Below are 21,353 nucleotides of genomic sequence, written 5' to 3' on the forward strand. Positions count from 1 at the left end.
CCTCTATATACACAGCCCCCCTCTATATACACAGCCCCCCTCTATATACACATCCTCTATAGACCGTACCGTGCTACAAAGCTTGGTGTCATCTGCAAAGATAGAAACAGAGCTGTTAATACCATCCTCTATATCATTGATAAATAAATTAAACAGCAGCGGGCCCAGTACTGAACCTTGGGGTACACCACTAATAACCGGGGACCAATCAGAGTACGAATCATTGACCACCACTCTCTGGGTACGATCCATGATCAGTGTTCAATCCAGTTACAAACTAAAATTTCCAAACCCAAAGACCTTAACTTACCTGTCAGACGTCTATGAGGGACCGTATCAAACGCTTTAGCAAAATCCAGAAACACTATATCCACAGCCATTCCTCTATATACAGAGCCCCCCTCTATATACACAGCCCCCCTCTATATACACAGCCCCCTCTATATACACCGCCCCTCTATATACACAGCCCCCCTCTATATACACAGCCCCCCTCTATATACACAGCCCTCCTCTATATACACAGCCCCCCCCCCCCCCCTCTATATCCACAGCCATTCCTCTGTCAAGGCTTCTACTCACCTCTTCATAAAAGCAAATTAGATTGGTTTGACAACTTCTATCCTTAGCAAACCCATGCTGGCTATCACTTATAATACAATTATCCCCTATGTATTCCTGTATGTAATCCCTTATAAGTCCTTCAAACAATTTACCCACAATGCACGTTAGACTTACCGGTCTATAATTTCCTGGGGAAGACCTAGAGCCCTTTTTGAAGATTGGCACCACATTCGCCTTGCACCAGTCCCTTGGCACAATACCAGACACCAGAGAATCTCTAAATATCATGAACAGGGGTACAGATATTACTGAACTTACCTCTCTAAGAACTCTTGGGTGTAGTCCATCCGGTCCTGGGGATTTGCTTACATTTATATCACTTAACTTACCTTGTACCATCTCTACATTAAGCCAGTTCAGTACATTACATGATGTGTTACCAGCACTGACCTGTACATGATGTGTTACCAGCACTGACCTGTACATGATGTGTTACCAGCACTGACCTGTACATGATGTGTTACCAGCACTGACCTGGCCAATGTCAGCTCCTTCTTCCATAGTGTATACAGAACTAAAGAACCCATTCAGTAGCTCCGCCTTCTCTTGATCACCTGTGACAACCTCCCCATTATCATTATTAAGGGGTCCTACATGCTCTGTCCTTGGTTTTTTTGCATTTATATATCTAAAAAAATATTTAGGATTAGTTTTGCTTTCTTTGGCCACCTGTCTCTCATTTTGAATTTTTGCTGCTTTTATTACATTTTTACAGATTTTATTAAGCTCCTTGTACTGTTTAAATGTTATCGCTGACCCATCAGATTTGTATTTTTTGAAGGCTATTTTTTTGTTGTTTATTGCTCTTTTAACATCATGTGTCAGCCATGTAGGATTTAGTTTTAATCATTTATATTTGTTCCCCTTTGGTATATATTTAGCTGTATAGTTATTTAGAGTTGATTTAAAGATGTCCCATTTCCCTTCTGTATCAGTATTTCCCAACACCTCCCCCCAGTCTATGCCCTGTAGTGCAGCCCTCAGCCCAGGGAAATTTGCCTTTTTAAAGTTATATGTTTTTGCCTTCCCCGCCTGTCTTTGTTTTCTACATTTTAAGTCAAAAGTAACTATATTGTGGTCGCTATTCCCAAGGTTTTCCCGCACAGTTACATTACCAACCAGCTCTGCGTTGTTGGAAATGATCAGATCCCACAAGGCATCACTTCTTGTTGGGTCCTCCACAAACTGGCCCATAAAATTATCCTGCAATACATTTAGGAATTGTCGCCCCTTTGTAGTTTTAGCCAACCCCGGACCCCAATCTATATCTGGATAGTTAAAATCTCCCATTATTACCACTGTACCTGCCCGGGCGGCCCTCTCTATTTGTTTATGAAGCCGAACTTCTATCTCTTCAGTGATATTAGGGGGTCTGTAGATTACAACAAATACTATTTTTTCAGTATTTCATGCGCAGTACTACTTTAGCGGCACCCGCTGCTCTACTTTCTGTCCCCCGTTCCCTGAGAGTTAACAGGGGACGGGGAGTAGAGCAGCGGGGGGGGAGGCAAGCGGTTGTCAGCGCTATCGGGCATAGGGATCCTGATAGCACTGTCGAGCGATCGCGCTGGCGGGTGACAAGCTGATAACGCCGCTATCAGGCATAGGCATACCGATAGCGGTGTCGAGCGAGCGCGCTGGCGGGTGACAATAAAACAGTAAATGGATTGGCTTCTGTGGCCCGATACCGCTCTCGAAATTGGGCCACAAAAGCCATGAGAGCTCCGTGCAGCTTCGGGCTATGACAGGGAGAGATCCTGTCCCTGTGATAGCCCAAGTGAGGCTGCCGTGAGCTGCGATGCCTGATGATTAAATAGGTCACGTGACACTCGCCCCCCCAGCCCCCGCAGTAACCAATGGTTGGGGGGTTGTGCGAGTGTCAGCCTATAGAATGTGATGGAGGCGGAGCGCTCGAGCAGGGAAAACTGCTGAGTCACTCCATCACAATCTATGGCAAATCACAATCTACGGCACTGCACCGGCCCACAAGGGAGGAGGATTGGACTCGTAATGAACCAGATATTTATATATATATATATATATATATATATATATATTAGGATAAACCCCCTCATGGGGCAGCACGGGGGCTCAGTGGTTTGCACTGTTACCTTGTAGCACAGAAGACAACATCTGCAAAGAGTTTGTATGTTCTTCCATGTTTGTGTGGGTTTCCTCCGGTTTCCTCCCACACTTCAATAATATGTGACCCCAATGGGGACCAATATGAGTGTACAGCGCTGCGGAATCTGTGGGCGCTATATAAATAAAGAATTATTATAAAAGGAGACACCCTCAATTATAATAGACAACCCCAAATATATTAGACACCCCCCCAATTATAATAGACACACCCCAATTATATACACATCCTCAATTATAATACACACCCCCAATTATAATAGACAACCTTCAAGTATATTAGACACAACCCCAATTATAATAGACACCCCCCAATTATAATAGACACACCCTCAATTATAATAGACAACCCCAGTTATATTAGACACCCCCCCAATTATAATAGACACATCCTCAATTATATTAGACACACCCCCAATTATAATAGACACACCCTCAATTATAATACACACCCTGAATTATAATAGACACACCCTCCATTATAATAGACACATCCCCATTTATAAAGGAGACACCCTAAATTATAATAGACACATCCCCATTTATAATAGATGCCCCCTCAATTATAATAGACACATCCCCATTTATAAAGGAGACACCCTAAATTATAACAGACAGACCCAAAAAATAATACACACCCTCAATTATAATAGACACATCCCCATTTATAATAGACGCCCCCTCAATTATAATAGACACATCCCCATTTATAACGGAGACACCCCCAATTATAATAGACACATCCCCATTTATAATAGACGCCCCCTCAATTATAATAGACACATCCCCATTTATAAAGGAGACACCCTAAATTATAATAGACAGACCCAAAAAATAATACACACCCTCAATTATAATAGACATATCCTCAATTATCATAGACACCCCCCCCCCACAATATAATAGACATACCCATGACTATTAGTATGAGTTAAAGGGGTACTCTGCTGGAGAACATTTTTGTGCCAGAAAGTTAAACAAAAAAAAATCTTAATCCTTCCAGTACTTATCAGCTGCTGTATGCTCCACAGGAAGTTCTTTTCTTGTTTAATTTCCTTTCTGTCTGACCACAGTGCTCTCTGCTGACACCTCTGTCCATGTCAGGAACTGTCCAGAGCAGGAGCAAATCCCCATAGCGAACCTATCCTGCACTAGACAGTTCCTAAAACGGACAGAGGTGTCAGCAGAGAGCACTGTGGTCAGACAGAAAAGAACTTCCTGTGGAGCACACAGCAGCTGATAAGTACTGGAAGGATTAAGATTTTCAATTTACAAATCTGTTTAACTTTCTGGCACCAGTTGATTTAAAGAAAAAAAATTGATTGCAGCGTTTAAAATAGGAAAATAGCATTTCCAGCTGGCTGAGGGCGCTGATCAGGACCGTCACAACAAAACTGCGGGGTACCAAGGACACAAGAGGAGGGTCCCTCACCTGCCTCCGGTGCATCCGATCGATGATTGATTGCTCCAAGCCTGAAATCCAGGCTTGAGCAATCGACCGCCGATAACACTGATCAATGCAATGCTAAGGCATAGCATTGATCAGTGCTGGCAATCAATGTACTGTATATTATAGTCTCCTAATGGGGGCAATAACATTGCAAAAAAAAAAAGTGTTAATAAATGTGATTTAACCCCTTCCCTAATAAAAGATCAAATCACCCCCCTTTTCCTATTTAAAATAAATAAATAAATAAAAATAAACATATGTGGTATCGTGCGTAAATGTCTGAACTATAAAAATATATCGTTAATTAAACAGCTCTGTCAATGGCGAACACGTAAAAAAAATTCCAAAGTCCAAAATAGCGTATTTTTGGTCACTTTTTATACCATAAAAAAATTATTAAAAATCAATCAAAAAGTCAGATCAAAACAAAAATGGTACCGATAAAAACTTCAGATCACGGCGCAAAAAAAATGAGCCCTCATACCGCCCTGTACGTGGAAAATTACAGTTATAGGGGTCAGAAGATGAGAATTTTAAACATATACATTTTCCTGCATGTAGTTATGATATTTTCCAGAAGTGCAACAATATCCAACCTATATAAGTAGGAGATCATTTTAATCGTATGGACCTACAGGATAATGATAAGGGGTCATTTTTACCGGAAAATGTACTGTGTAGAAATGGAAGCCCATAAAACGTTAGAAAATTGTATTTTTTATTTTCATTTTGTCGCACAATGATTTTTTTTTTCCGTTTCGCTGTAGATTTTTGGGTAAAATGATTGATGTCATTACAAAATAGAATTGGTGGTGCAAAAAAAAAAAGCCCTCATATGGATCTGTAGGTGCAAAATTGAAAGGGTTATGATTTTTAAAAAGTGAGTAGGAAAAACGAAAGTGCAAAAATGGAAAACCCCTAAGTCCTCAAGGAGTTAAAGGAGTATTCCAGTTAAAAAAACACATCAACTGGCTCCAGAAAGTTAAACAGATTTGTAAATTACTTCTATTAAAAAAAATCTTAATCCTTCCAGTACTTATCAGCTGCTGAAGTTGAGTTGTTCTTTTCTGTTTGAGCACAGTGCTCTCTGCTGACACCTCTGTCTGTCTCAGGAACTGTGCAGAGTAGGAGCAAATCCCCATAGCAAACCTCTCCTGCTCTGGACAGTTCCTGACATAGACAGAGGTGTCAGCAGAGAGCACTGTGCTCAGACAAAAAGAACAACTCAACTTTAGCAGCTGATATGAAAAAATAGTTTTTAACTGGAATGCCCCTTTAAGCTTGTAATAAGAGATCCTGCTGAAATCCTTCAGTGATAGAAACTTAGGCAATGACTCTTGTTGTCGGGTGAATATTATGTCATCTGCATAGAGGGAGATTGTCTGGTTCCTTCTCCTATTGAGACCCCAGAAATACCAGGATCTTGTGGAACTGCTTGAGCTATAGGTTCTATGCAGAGGATAAAAGAGGACGGGGGGGGGGGTGGGGGGGACCTTGTCGGGTCCTGTTACTAATCATAAATTCTTGTGATAATTCTCTGTATGTAAAGACCCCAGCATATGGGGCTGTATATAGAGCTTTTACTGCATCCAAAAAGTCCTCCCCATCCCCCTCTGCTGGATGGTGAGAAGGTAAACCACCGGTTTATACGGTCCAATCCCTTCTCAGCATCCAGCGACCGAAACAGTAGACTCCTCCTCCAGCGCCACATCATGGAGTAGGTTCAAGATTCTCCCGGTGTTGTCACATGTTTGGCGACCTTTAATAAACCAACTGAGGCATCAACATGGAAAGACTAGAATTTTAGTGTATATTTTTAAATCCATATTTAACCCCTTAACGTGAATGTACGTCGTGGTGCAGGGTACTTCACACACCAGGACGTCCATTTACGTCCATTTACATGACCGCAACGGCATCATACACTGCAGGACCCGCCTGCTATCAGCAGCCAGGGACCCTGCCAGTAATGGTGGACATCAGCGATCGCACTGATACCGCCATTAACCCCTCAGATGCCTTGATCAATACAGATCACATCATCTGCAGCAATGCGTGTGTTTAAATGGATGACTATATTGCCCGCGGCACTGCGCGGGGATCCGATCATCCATAATGGCGGACGGAGGTTCACTAAACCTCTGCTCTGGTCTGAGATCGAGCAGACCAGAGCAAAGATCGCCGATAATACTGATCAGTGCTGTGTCCTATGTATAACACTGAACAGTATTAGCAATCTAATTATTGCTATAAATAGTCCCCTATGGGGACATAAAATGTGTACAAAAATTTTTTTTTAAACTAATTAAAAAAAATTGAAAAATCCCCTCCCCCAATAAAATGTAAATCCCATTTTACCCCCAAAAAGCATAATAAAAAGAAATCAATAAACATATTTGGTATCGCCATGTGCGTAAATGGATAAATGATCCCGTACGGTGAACAGTGCAAACATTAAAGAAAATAAGTCAATAATCATGGGGATCATTTTTATTGTATTGACCAACAGAATATGGAAAACATGTAATCTTTACCGTAAAGTGTACAGCGTGAAAACGAAACCCTCCAAAATTTGCAATATTGTTGTTTTCATTTAAATTTTATCACAAAAAAATAATTATTTTTTAGGTTCGCCGTACATTATACGGTAAAATGAGTGATGTCATTATTCTGGTTTCCAAATTCTTGTTGCTCATTTATTAAAGGGGTACTCTGCTCCCCAGTGTCCGGAACATTTAGTTCCAAACACTGGGTGCGGGCTTCTGTGGTCACCCTGTCCCCTCATGACATCACTCCTTGCCCCCGTGACGCCACGCCCCGCCCCCTCAATGCAAGTCTATGGGAAGGGGGCATGATGGCCATCACACCCCCTCCCATAGACTTGCATTGAGGGGGGGGGGGGAATTAATGTTAAGGGGGCAGGGCTTGATGTCATTAGGGGGCGGGGCGACCACGGGAGCCCTCACCCAGCGTTCGAAACTAAATGGGGAGCGGAGTATCCCTTTAACATGTCTAGTCGTGTGTTATCTTGTTTCTTGTACGCATGTCCAAGTTGAATAAATGACCCTCTAATGTACCCCAGTGATCCAGAGGAGCGCAGGACGTGTATCTGGGGACATATTTGTCTAGAAAAAGAAATCCAGGTCTTTCTCCAGTACTCCACCGTATGTAGTATGCTGCATTATAAATATGTTGTTGCGCCATATTTATATTAGAACCTTTTCATTAAATAATTATTTATTATGTTTTATCCAAGACGTCGGGTTTATCTATTTATTTTCCTATTTATTTATTTATTTATTTCTTTTATAAAGAGTTTGTTTGTAATTTTTGTATTATTGGGGCAATATGGATATTATTGTGGTGTAACGGTGATTTGTTACTTTCTTTAATCTTTTGTTAACAATAAAAGAGACATTGGGAAAAATACGTTTTTCTTTTATAACGTAGTCACCGATCCAGCAATGTCATCTCTATAATTTTACATGGGAGGTAAAGAGTCTCATATATGGCTACAAGGTAACAGGACATGAGCAGATTAGACATATAAAATCACTTCTATCTTCTGGCTTCTAGGACATTCTGATCCTATAGGTGTTAGATTAGTGGGGTCTCCTACTCTACACAGGGTCCTTCCTTAGGTTATAGAGGGAAGAACAAGTTGTATTCGGCCGAAGTGCGGAGAAGAATTAACCAGGTGGCTCTATGGTTGGTTCCCAGCTCTCTGAGGGGATGAAGCCAGCTGTGTGCTCTCCGTTCAAGGAAAGGACTTGTTAGACATCATTTAAAGGGGTACTCCGCCCCTAGACATCTTATCTCCTATCCAAAGTTTAGGGGATAAGATCTTTGATTGTGGGGGTCACACAGCTATGATCCCCGCGATCTCTGTGCATCACTCAGCATTCGTTTTGAACACTGCGTGCTGGCGGCGGGGCCGTGACATCATGGCCATGCCCCTCGTGATTTCATGCCACGCCCCCTCCCATAGACTTGCATTGAGGGAGCCTGGAGTGATGTCACAAGGAGCGTGGCCGTGATATCACGATCCCCGCCGCCTGATCCAAGCGTTCGGAACATAATGTTCCGAATGCTGGGGCAGCGGAGTACCCCTTTAAAGCTCAAGGGACCTGAACAACACGGCTGAATAAGACATATTTTCTCACATTTCCATCCGTCCGTGTAGCACCAGAGTGTCCCTTTAATGTTCTCACTTTCTGCTGAGCAGACAAGAGGATAGGATCTTACAGACAAAGCAGTTTAACAATCTGCTAAGGTGCTGAGGGCCCAGGACAAGTCTGTTTCTCTATTACAGGTAAGAAAAGCACAATGGACCTGATGTGGTTGACGCAACCATCTTAACAGGTCTCCAGAGGCACCGAGGAGGGCAAGTGGGTAAAGCAACGAGCTGCCCTGAATGATACCGGTCTGTATAAAAACAACAAGGATAAAATCTGTCTACCAAAGGTTCTGTGCCCAATGAAGGCCCCCGGAGACTCATGGAGTCACCACAACTGGAAAATGACTATAATATCACTGAAGAGTGATCACTGGATAGCCCCAGGATTTACCACAGTGGTCACCAGGTAAACACCGGCCGGCATGACCTGTGCAAGACCTAATGTAGGGAAAGCGGTGCAGGTGCCTCCTAAACGTGGCGGATTTACCCGTTTTAGCGGCTGCAGATAGACTATATTTAGCTCTCCTTGTGAGGAGGGTATGAATACTTTTTGGTGTGTGTGGATCTCTTTTCAGGTTGGCCTAAGGCCTATCCGGGGAGAAATGGCGATGTAAAGATGGCAGCAGGGCAGATTGTGAAGGATATGGTAGGTAGTTCCAGAAGTTATTGATAGTGATGAAGGTCGCACTTTACTGGATGAATTATGATGCATTTAATAGGAGCCCTGGGTATCCAAACAAGTGTTTTACACCCCATGACCCACAGAGTAGTAAGAGAGTAGAAAGATTAAAGGGGTACTCTGCCCCTAGACATCTTATTCCCTATCCAAAGGATTGAGGATAAGAGGTCTGATCTTGGGGGGATAAGATGTCTGATCAGCAGGGACCCCTGTGATATCTGTGCAGTACCCGGCATTCGTTTAGAACGCTTGGAGCGGGTGGCGGGGGTCGTGACGTCACGGCCACACCCTTCACTACATCACACAATGCCCCCACACTGCAATTCAATGGGAGGGGGCATGACAGCCCTCACCCCCCTCCCATAGACTTGCATTGAGGTGGCATGGTGTGACGTAGTGAGGGGCGCTGAAGCAGAATGCTGGAGCAGTGGAGTACCCCTTTCAATTCTACCTTGAAAAATAAGATTCTGAAGGCTGTGGAAGAGACAGGGAAGCCTCAGCATGAGCGCTGATCCTTCCTCCTTTTCAGGTACACACCACAACGGTCATAAAAGAGATCAAAAGGGTCCGGAAGGCATTTCTGGAGAGTAATAACAATACAGGTTATGTAACTAGATAAACAGAACATGGCCGCACATCCACATCTTGTACTAGGATCTTATTGCTTCTCAGTATAATCTCACACTAACAGGTTATTATTCTGCCTTTTAATGAAAACGTACAAGCCCACTCGCCACGTCAAAGCCACCTGATATGAGGGGGTCCGTAAACTAAAATTGCTGTAGCACTGGGCGGCGACCACCATCACCATGACAACAAGTCCACAGGGGGGGAATGACCCAGTGGCCAGGGAGCCCCACTGCTGCCCGACCAAGCCCCCGCTCTGAGCCACCCCACAGACAAAGCACCACAGCAACAATGGCCGCAACAGAGCACCACACCAGTGGCGAGTGGGCTTGTACGTTATGATCAAAAGCTACAACAACCTGTTAGTCTGAACTTATACTGAGAAGCAATAAGATCATAGTACAAGTTGTGGATGTGCGGCCATGTTCCGTTTCTCTATTTGAGTCACATTACAATGGCGCAAAGTGTGAAGTAAAGAGATCTTGTACCAGATGTGATCAGATCTCTAGGGATTTTATACCCCGGGGAGGACAAAGAAAAGGAAAAGAATTACACCGATGTTTACTGAACCCGGGGGACGCTGAGATATTGACGACTTCTCATATAGAAAAATGGATTTTATGATCTGAGACCGAAAATAGACGTCAAGACGGGAAACGCTGGTCTAGGGTTTGTGATAAATAAAAGTATCTGCAGCGTCTTATGTTCAGAAGAGACGATCTTCAAGGGAGACGCGCGGATCCTGTCTGATGCCTTGAATTAAAGTCTCTATAATCATAATGAGAAGGGGGCGGGGACAACACTGACGCGTTACATTCCCTATATACAACGTCAGGGACAATATTACATTTATTATAAGTCCAGTGTGCGTAGATGGATATAAGAATAATAAATAATATAAGAAAGAAAACTTTTATTAACAATTGGTAACAAGTTTGGAGATGCAGTATATGATATATGTATAAATGTCAGATATCCTATGTACATGGTTAATATATAGATGTGTTATCTGCATCATTTATTGCTCTGAATTGGCTTCTCTCCTGTGTGAGTTCTTTTATGTTTAACAAGACTTGATTGCTGAGTAAAACATTTCCCACATTCTGCACATGAAAATGGCTTCTCCCCTGTGTGAGTTCTTTGATGTTTAACAAGACTTGATTTCTCAGTAAAACATTTTCCACATTCTGAACATGAAAATGGCTTCTCCCCCGTGTGAGTTTTTTGATGTTTAACAAGGCTTGATTTGTCAGTAAAACATTTTCCACATTCTGAACATGAAAATGGCTTCTCCCCTGTATGAGTTCTTTGATGATTAACAAGAAGTGATTTAAAAGTAAAACATTTCCCACATTCTGTGCATGAAAGCAGCTTCTCTCCAGTGTGAGTTCTTTGATGCTGAAGAAGAGTTGATTTCCAAGTAAAACATTTCCCACATTCTGAGCATAAAAATGGCTTCTCCCCTGTGTGAGTTCTTTGATGTTGAACAAGATGTGATTTCTTAATAAAACATTTCCCACATTCTCTACATGAAAATGGCTTCTCCCCTGTATGAGTTCTTTGATGTATAACAAGAAGTGATTCAAAAGTAAAACATTTCCCACATTCTGAGCATGAATATGGTTTATTTCCTGTATGAGCTCCTTGATGTCCAACACCCCTTCTGTGACCTTTATTTTGCTGAACATCCTGTGATGACTGAGAAGACAGGACCTGTATATAAGGATGAGATGACAGATCTTGGCTGTGAAGGGCTGAGGGTGTATCTGGGATAATGGAATGTTCTTCATATGTATCTTGTGTGATATAATCATCTGCTTTATAATCTGAAGATATAAGATTCTCCTCTGATCTCCTGGTACAAGAATCTGCCAAGAAAAAAACTGATTTTATTTTTGAGTATTAACCCCTTAACAACCCAGATAATTTAAGCTTTTGCGTTTTAATTTTTTCTCCTCTCCTAAGAGCTGTTTGAGAGCTTTTTATTTTTTGCGGGACCGATCTTTCGTTGTTATGACTGTTGTCATTAAGTGTGTGGTAAAATTATTTTACAGGTCAATGCAATCACATCGATATCTAATTTGCATAGTTTTCTTTATGCTTTACTGCTTTTCATAACAATATTAAAAAGCTTAAAATAAAATTATTATTGGGGAGGGGGGTTTAGTCATTCGACTGCACTGCGGGAAGCGGGGTGGTCCTGAGATGCATTGGTTCGATCCCTTCAGATGTTTTGGAAACAGGAGGCATGGGAGATGAGGGAGGCATGAGAGGTGAGGGAGACATGAGAGGTGAGGGAGACATGGGAGGTGAGGGAGACATGAGAGGTGAGGGAGACATGGGAGGTGAGGGAGGCATGGGAGGTGAGGGGAGGCATGGGAGGTGAGGGAGACATGGGAGTGTCAATTAGGATGGTGGAAGACAATATCTCCTTGAGATCTCTTGCCACAATCTCATCTTTTATAATATCGGAGAGTCCACGAGAGAACATGTCCACCAGCGCTTCCTTATCCCAGCACACTTCTGCTGCTAGAATACAGAACTCATATCCACAAATAGAGTACACATAGAGTAGACATAAATTGGTAATACTATCAATATTCAAGATCTGGTACCAATGAACAGTAACACATGTAGGATAGAAAGCAAGTTAGGTCAGTCAGGCACTGTCGGATGCAGTCAGTAATGCAGTCAGGTGGTAAGGAATAGTGACAAGGAGGATGTAACATAAAGCATTAAACAATAGACACTGTAACACCAATGCAAGATCAGAATTATTAAATAATATAAAATGAAATCCCAGGGGATCCAAATTTAAACCAAGATGTACAGCGCCCCTATCAGATAGGTACTGGATGTTTGTTGTAATAGTAATAAAAGGTGTAAGAGCGCAATAAAGACGGTCTCTATAGTCACTAGATTCACGGACCAGTCACGGACCTGGTTGTACCGGATGATTAAGGTACAGGTATAAACCCAAATGCACAATAATGCAAAAAGACAGCTAGTGGCTAAAGTGGGTACTTCAAGGAGGTAACAGCCAAAAACCACAGTGCAGGTAGGTGAAATCACCTATAACCCAAGTGGGGTAGATGAGACAGCAGAGGATATCGCCGGTGATCCCTCCAGGTGGCGTCCTCCACCTTGAGGGATCACCGGCGATATCCTCTGCTGACTATAGAGACCATCTTTATTGCGCTGTTACACCTTTTATTACTATTACAACAATCATCCAGTACCTATCTGATAGGGGTGCAGTACATCTTGGTTTAAATTTGGATCCCCTGGGATTTCATTTTATATTATTTAATAATTCTGATCTTGCATTGGTGTTACAGTGTCTATTGTTTAATGCTTTATGTTACATCCTCCTTGTCACTATTCCTTACCACCTGACCGCATTACTGACTGCATACGACAGTGCCTGACTGACCTAACTTGCTTTCTATCCTATATGTGTTACTGTTCATTGGTACCAGATCTTGAATATTGATAGTATTACCAATTTATGTCTACTCCCTGATGAGTCCTGCACATTACAGGATGAAACGCGTTGGAGTTCTGCCACCATCTGCTTTTAATTCCCTTACCCTATCCACACTATATTAGGAAGGGCCCATTGTAGGTAGCCAAGACTAGGTATTCACCTGTACCCTTTTCCCCATTCCCCCACATTGATGGTGATATTACGGTAACCTTATATTTGATTTATTTTATGTTTTGATTTATAAGTAAAAGTTATGTTTTATTCATTTACCTAATTGGTGTACTCTATTTGTGGATATCATTTAATTTTACACCAAGGGTGTGCATTATCTGTTAGGGCATTAGAGGGACCCTTATTATCTTCCCTTCTATATAAGATTTTAGAATAAAGAACTCAACTGAAAATATCTGTTTAAAGGACACAACAAACTCTCTGTAGTCGTAGATAATACGTTTATCAGTCTCCAAAGAGGATTCACCCGGAATAGAGCGTTATCAGTAAGGAGGGAGATCAGGAATCCTACCTTACTTCTATCCTTAGGACAGGACTGCAGGACCATTTCCAGATAAATGCCCACTTGGTTCAGGGAGCCTCTACATTCATTAGGATCGCCCCCATAATGCTGGGGAAGCGGGGCAGATCCAGTAAACCCACAGGAGGCAATGGCTTCTATGGCAGCAGAAATAGTTGCCGGAGCAGGAGGGTAGGTGGCTGCCGGTTGAGGCACAGGAGGCTCTAGGGGAGACGTACGATTCTAAAGCGTCTGCATTACAAGTGCCAATTGCTCAATCCTCTGATCCTGCAGATCCATTATAGTGAAAATGTTTGGTGCTGGTGGATTGTCTGCATCATCCGGATTCATGGCCCTTGTGTAATGTCAGGAACCACAAAACCAGATGGAGATGATCAGAACAAATCACCTTTATTATATTCTCAACCGTCTCACATTCTCATCATTTATAGTTTATATTCTGACTGAATAAAGGAATATACAGCAGAAAAGACTGACAGGACACAGGGCTTAAAGGGGTACTCCGGTGGAACACAATTTATTTTATATCACCTGGTCCCCAAAAGTTCAAAAGGTTTCTAAATTACTTTTATTTAAAAATCTTAATTCTTCCAGAACTTATCAGCTGCTGTATGCTTCACAGGAAGTTGTGTAGTTGTTTTCAGTCTGACCACACTGCTCTCTGCTGACACCTCTGTCCATGTCAGGAACTGTCCAGAGTAGGAGACACTCCCTATAGCGAACCTCTCCTGCACTGGACAGTTCCTGATACGGACAGAAGTATCAGCAGGGAGCACTGTGGTCAGACTGAAAGAACTACACAACTTTCTCTGCAGGATACAACACCTGATAAGTACTAGAAGGATTAAGATTTTTAAATAAAAGTAATTTACAATTCTGAATAATGTTCTAGAACCAGTTGATTTAAAAAAAAAAAAATTCTATCGAAGTGCCCCTTTAAAAAATTTCATAGACAATTATTAAAGTCGGTGACTGAGCAGAATCTGTGACTGTTCTCTACATTTAGTGGTTACTACTCACCTTGGTGGTTACCTGTAAGAATGTCCTCCACATACTGCTCATCACTGCTCACATCTGTCTCTTCTTCCTTTTTGTCTGTAGCATTACTATAGATAAGATCTTTCCCCGTAGGAATGTCCTCCTTATACTGCTCATCACCGCTCACATCTGTCTCTTCTTCTTCCTTTGTGTCTGTAGCATTAATATAGATCAGATCTTTCCCTGTATAAATGTCCTCCTTATACTGCTCATTACTGCTCACATCTGTCTCTTCTTCTTCTTCTTTTACTATTATGTTTAAAGCATTAATATATTTCAGATCTTTCCCTGTAGGAATGTCTTCTTTATACTGCTCACCACCGCTCACATCTGTCTCTGGAGCAATAATATTGTTCGGATCTTCACCCTGATTCATTAGATGTGGAAGAAATATTGTATGCTGTAAAATGTCCCAGCATTCCCAGCAGTGTCACCTCTCCAGTCATCACCAGACTCCTCCATTACTGTATAATATCCCAGCAATGTTACCTCTCCAGTCATCACCAGACCCCTCCATTACTGTATAATGTCCCAGCAGTGTCACCTCTTCAGTCATCACCAGACCCCTCCATTACTGTATAATGTCCCAGCAGTCTCACCTCTCCAGTCATCACCAGACCCCTCCATTACTGTATAATGTCGCAGCAGTGTCACCTCTCCAGTCATCACCAAACCCCTCCATTACTGTATAATGTCCCAGCAGTGTCACCTCTCCAGTCATCACCAGACCCCTCCATTACTGTATAATGTCCCAGCAGTGTCACCTCTCCAGTCATCACCAGACCCCTCCATTACTGTATAATGTCCCAGCAGTGTCACCTCTCCAGTCATCACCAGACCCCTCCATTACTGTATAATGTCCCAGCAGGGTCACCTCTCCAGTCATCACCAGACACCTCCATTACTATATAATGTCCCAGCAGGGTCACCTCTCCAGTCATCACCAGACCCCTCCATTATTGTATAATGTCCCAGCAGTGTCACCTCTCCAGTCATCACCAGACCCCTCCATTACTATATAATGTCCCAGCAGTGTCACCTCTCCAGTCATCACCAGACCCCTCCATTACCTTATAATGTCCCAGCAGTGTCACCTCTCCAGTCATCACCAGACCCCTCCATTACTGTATAATGTCCCAGCAGTGTCACCTCTCCAGTCATCACCAGACCCCTCCATTACTGTATAATGTCCCAGCAGTGTCACCTCTCCAGTCATCACCAGACCCCTCCATTACTGTATAATGTCCCAGCAGTGTCACCTCTCCAGTCATCACCAGACCCCTCCATTACTGTATAATGTCCCAGCTGTGTCACCTCTCCAGTCATCACCAGACCCCCCCATTACTGTATAATGTCCCAGCAGTGTCACCCCTCCAGTCATCACCAGACCCCTCCATTACTGTATAATGTCCCAGCAGGGTCACCTCTCCAGTCAGCAGCTCCATCATCTTGTTGATGAGTTCTCGGATCTTCTGTTCATCCATTTCCTCATGTATCAGGGAGTGAGGTGGGGCCCCCGGGATTGGGCTCAGGGTTCTTCCCCATTCTTCATACACAGGGGCCCGACAGCGCCCACTAGAGGACTTCTTCACTACTGTGTAATCCTGTGAATGGAGAGACACATTAATATCACTACATACATTCCCAGAATCCCTCACCTCTCCAGTCATATCCATCTGTTATTACATAGATAAGAATGAGGTCATGTGAACATCACTCCCAGAATCCCTCACCTCTCCAGTCATATCCATCTGTTATTACATAGATAAGAATGAGGTCATGTGACATCACTCCCAGAATCCCTCACCTCTTCAGTCATATCCATCTGTTATTACATAGATAAGAATGAGGTCATGTGACATCACTCCCAGAATCCCTCACCTCTCCAGTCATATCATCTGTTATTACATAGATAAGAATGAGGTCATGTGACATCACTCCCAGAATCCCTCACCTCTCCAGTCATATCATCTGTTATTACATAGATAAGAATGAGGTCATGTGACATCACTCCCAGAATCCCTCACCTCTCCAGTCATATCCATCTGTTATTCCATAGATAAGAATGAGGTCATGTGACATCACTCCCAGAATCCCTCACCTCTCCAGTCATATCCATCTGTTATTACATAGATAAGAATGAGGTCATGTGACATCACTCCCAGAATCCCTCACCTCTCCAGTCATATCCATCTGTTATTACATAGATAAGAATGAGGTCATGTGATATCACTCCCAGAATCCCTCACCTCTCCGGTCATATCCATCTGTTATTACATAGATAAGAATGAGGTCATGTGACATCACTCCCAGAATCCCTCACCTCTCCAGTCATATCCATCTGTTATTACATAGATAATAATGAGGTCATGTGACATCACTCCCAGAATCCCTCACCTCTCCAGTCATATCCATCTGTTATTACATAGATAAGAATGAGGTCATGTGACATCACTCCCAGAATCCCTCACCTCTCCGGTCATATCCATCTGTTATTACATAGATAAGAATGAGGTCATGTGACATCACTCCCAGAATCCCTCACCTCTCCAGTCATATCCATCTGTTATTACATAGATAAGAATGAGGTCATGTGACATCACTCCCAGAATCCTTCACCTCTCCAGTCATATCCATCTGTTATTACATAGATAAGAATGAGGTCATGTGACATCACTCCCAGAATCCCTCACCTCTCCAGTCATATCCATCTGTTATTACATAGATAATAATGAGGTCATGTGACATCACTCCCAGAATCCCTCACCTCTCCAGTCATATCCATCTGTTATTACATAGATAAGAATGAGGTCATGTGACATCACTCCCAAAATCCCTCACCTCTCCAGTCATATCCATCTGTTATTACATAGATAAGAATGAGGTCATGTGACATCACTCCCAGAATCCCTCACCTCTCCAGTCATATCCATCTGTTATTACATAGATAAGAATGAGGTCATGTGACATCACTCCCAGAATCCCTCACCTCTCCGGTCATATCCATCTGTTATTACATAGATAAGAATGAGGTCATGTGACATCACTCCCAGAATCCCTCACCTCTCCAGTCATATCCATCTGTTATTACATAGATAAGAATGAGGTCATGTGACATCACTCCCAGAATCCCTCACCTCTCCAGTAAGTCGGAAGAGTATCTGTAGGGTGAGGTTTATGATCCTGTCGGCCATCTTGTTCCTGTCTCTCTCCATGGTTGATGGGTCATCCAGGAGAATTCTCTTATATAGAAGATATCAGCAGAGGATCCTGGATTGGAGAAACCTGAAGGGAAGAAGAGGAGACGATGAGAAATGGCGGCTGCTAATAGAAACAACAACAGAGAAAGAAAGGGACAAATACACAGAAAGTTCTGGATCTTGTGATCTTCCTCCTTAAGTCATAAGACCTTGTGGACCTGAAGGGGTTAATAGTAATGTCCCCTCCCCCAGCGCTCCTGATGTCACCACAACCGTATATACCTCCACCTGCAGACTGTACAGGAGCCGTGTGCTTACAGGACCTGCGATGATGTCACCGTCATGTGATCAGTCACATGGAGGAGGAGGAGTCACATGATCAGGGGCTGCTGCTCTAGGCTCATCTGCTCAGTGTATGCAGGACTCTGCTGTGCTGGTTGTGATCGCTGCTGGATGAGCTGAAGTTATGTGTATGCAGCAGAGCTGTGTGTGTGTGATGTGCGTGGTGCAGAGCTGTGTATGTGTGTGTTATATATGTCTGCAGCAGAGCTGTGTGTAATGTGCATGTAGCTGAGCTGTATGTGTACACAGTAGAGCTGTATATGTGTAATGTACATGTAGCTGAGCTGTATGTGTACACAGTAGAGCTGTATATGTGTAATGTACATGTAGCTGAGCTGTATGTGTACACAGTAGAGCTGTATATGTGTAATGTACATGTAGCTGAGCTGTATGTGTACACAGTAGAGCTGTACATGTAGCTGAGCTGTATGTGTGCACAGTAGAGCTGTATATGTGTAATGTACATGTAGCTGAGCTGTATGTGTGCACAGTAGAGCTGTATATGTGTAATGTACATGTAGCTGAGCTGTATGTGTACACAGTAGAGCTGTATATGTGTAATGTGCATGTAGCTGAGCTGTATGTGTACACAGTAGAGCTGTATATGTGTAATGTACATGTAGCTGAGCTGTATGTGTATAGTAGAGCTGTATATGTGTAATGTACATGTAGCTGAGCTGTATGTGTACACAGTAGAGCTGTATATGTGTAATGTACATGTAGCTGAGCTGTATGTGTACACAGTAGAGCTGTATATGTGTAATGTACATGTAGCTGAGCTGTATGTGTACACAGTAGAGCTGTATATGTGTAATGTGCATGTAGCTGAGCTGTATGTGTACACAGTAGAGCTGTATATGTGTAATGTACATGTAGCTGAGCTGTATGTGTACACAGTAGAGCTGTATATGTGTAATGTGCATGTAGCTGAGCTGTATGTGTACACAGTAGAGCTGTATATATGTAATGTACATGTAGCTGAGCTGTATGTGTACACAGTAGAGCTGTATATGTGTAATGTACATGTAGCTGAGCTGTATGTGTACACAGTAGAGCTGTATATGTGTAATGTAGCTGAGCTGTATGTGTACACAGTAGAGCTGTATATGTGTAATGTAGCTGAGCTGTATGTGTACACAGTAGAGCTGTATATGTGTAATGTACATGTAGCTGAGCTGTATGTGTACACAGTAGAGCTGTATATGTGTAATGTGCATGTAGCTGAGCTGTATGTGTACACAGTAGAGCTGTATATGTGTAATGTAGCTGAGCTGTATGTGTACACAGTAGAGCTGTATATGTGTAATGTACATGTAGCTGAGCTGTATGTGTACACAGTAGAGCTGTATATGTGTAATGTACATGTAGCTGAGCTGTATGTGTACACAGTAGAGCTGTATATGTGTAATGTACATGTAGCTGAGCTGTATGTGTACACAGTAGAGCTGTATATGTGTAATGTACATGTACATGTAGCTGAGCTGTATGTGTACACAGTAGAGCTGTATATGTGTAATGTACATGTACATGTAGCTGAGCTGTATGTGTACACAGTAGAGCTGTATATGTGTAATGTACATGTAGCTGAGCTGTATGTGTACACAGTAGAGCTGTATATGTGTAATGTGCATGTAGCTGAGCTGTATGTGTACACAGTAGTGCTGTATATGTGTAATGTGCATGTAGCTGAGCTGTATGTGTACACAGTAGTGCTGTATATGTGTAATGTACATGTAGCTGAGCTGTATGTGTACACAGTAGAGCTGTATATGTGTAATGTACATGTAGCTGAGCTGTATGTGTACACAGTAGAGCTGTATATGTGTAATGTACATGTAGCTGAGCTGTATGTGTACACAGTAGAGCTGTATATGTGTAATGTACATGTAGCTGAGCTGTATGTGTACACAGTAGAGCTGTATATGTGTAATGTACATGTAGCTGAGCTGTATGTGTATAGTAGAGCTGTATATGTGTAATGTACATGTAGCTGAGCTGTATGTGTACACAGTAGAGCTGTATATGTGTAATGTACATGTAGCTGAGCTGTATGTGTACACAGTAGAGCTGTATATGTGTAATGTACATGTAGCTGAGCTGTATGTGTACACAGTAGAGCTGTATATGTGTAATGTACATGTAGCTGAGCTGTATGTGTACACAGTGGAGCTGTATATGTGTAATGTACATGTAGCTGAGCTGTATGTGTACACAGTAGAGCTGTATATGTGTAATGTACATGTAGCTGAGCTGTATGTGTACACAGTAGAGCTGTATATGTGTAGTGTACATGTAGCTGAGCTGTATGTGTACACAGTAGAGCTGTATATGTGTAGTGTACATGTAGCTGAGCTGTATGTGTACACAGTAGAGCTGTATATGTGTAATGTACATGTAGCTGAGCTGTATGTGTACACAGTAGAGCTGTATATGTGTAATGTGCATGTAGCTGAGCTGTATGTGTACACAGTAGAGCTGTATATGTGTAATGTGCATGTAGCTGAGCTGTATGTGTACACAGTAGAGCTGTATATGTGTAATGTAGCTGAGCTGTATGTGTACACAGTAGAGCTGTATATGTGTAATGTAGCTGAGCTGTATGTGTACACAGTAGAGCTGTATATGTGTAATGTGCATATAGCTGAGCTGTATGTGTACACAGTAGAGCTGTATGTGTAATATACATGTAGCTGAGCTGTATATGTGTAATGTGCATGTAGCTGAGCTGTATGTGTACACAGTAGAGCTGTATATGTGTAATGTGCATGTAGCTGAGCTGTATGTGTACACAGTAGAGCTGTATATGTGTAATGTGCATGTAGTTGAGCTGTATGTGTACACAGTAGAGCTGTATATGTGTAATGTACATGTAGCTGAGCTGTATATGTGTAATATATATGTAGCTGAGCTGTATGTGTACACAGCAGAGCTGTGTGTAATGTGCATGTAGCTGAGCTGTATGTGTACACAGTAGAGCTGTATATGTGTAATGTACATGTAGCTGAGCTGTATGTGTACACAATAGAGCTGTATATGTGTAATGTACATGTAGCTG

The 21,353-nt window shown here is 42.4% G+C and overlaps 1 protein-coding gene across 1 annotated transcript in view; it reads right to left on the reverse strand.

Annotated features, from left to right (window-relative positions):
• Positions 1-10,653: 10,653 nt before the first annotated feature.
• The window catches only part of LOC130297925 (zinc finger protein 850-like), a 123,157-nt gene continuing 112,457 nt past the window's right edge, over positions 10,654-21,353 (reverse strand). The window contains exon 11 of the mRNA XM_056550774.1: positions 10,654-11,264. Coding sequence (XP_056406749.1) covers positions 10,714-11,264 — 551 coding nt within the window. The 3' untranslated portion in view covers positions 10,654-10,713. The remainder of the gene's footprint in view (positions 11,265-21,353) is intronic.

Source organism: Hyla sarda (assembly GCF_029499605.1).
Source record: "Hyla sarda isolate aHylSar1 chromosome 1 unlocalized genomic scaffold, aHylSar1.hap1 SUPER_1_unloc_1, whole genome shotgun sequence".
Taxonomy (NCBI): domain Eukaryota; kingdom Metazoa; phylum Chordata; class Amphibia; order Anura; family Hylidae; genus Hyla; species Hyla sarda.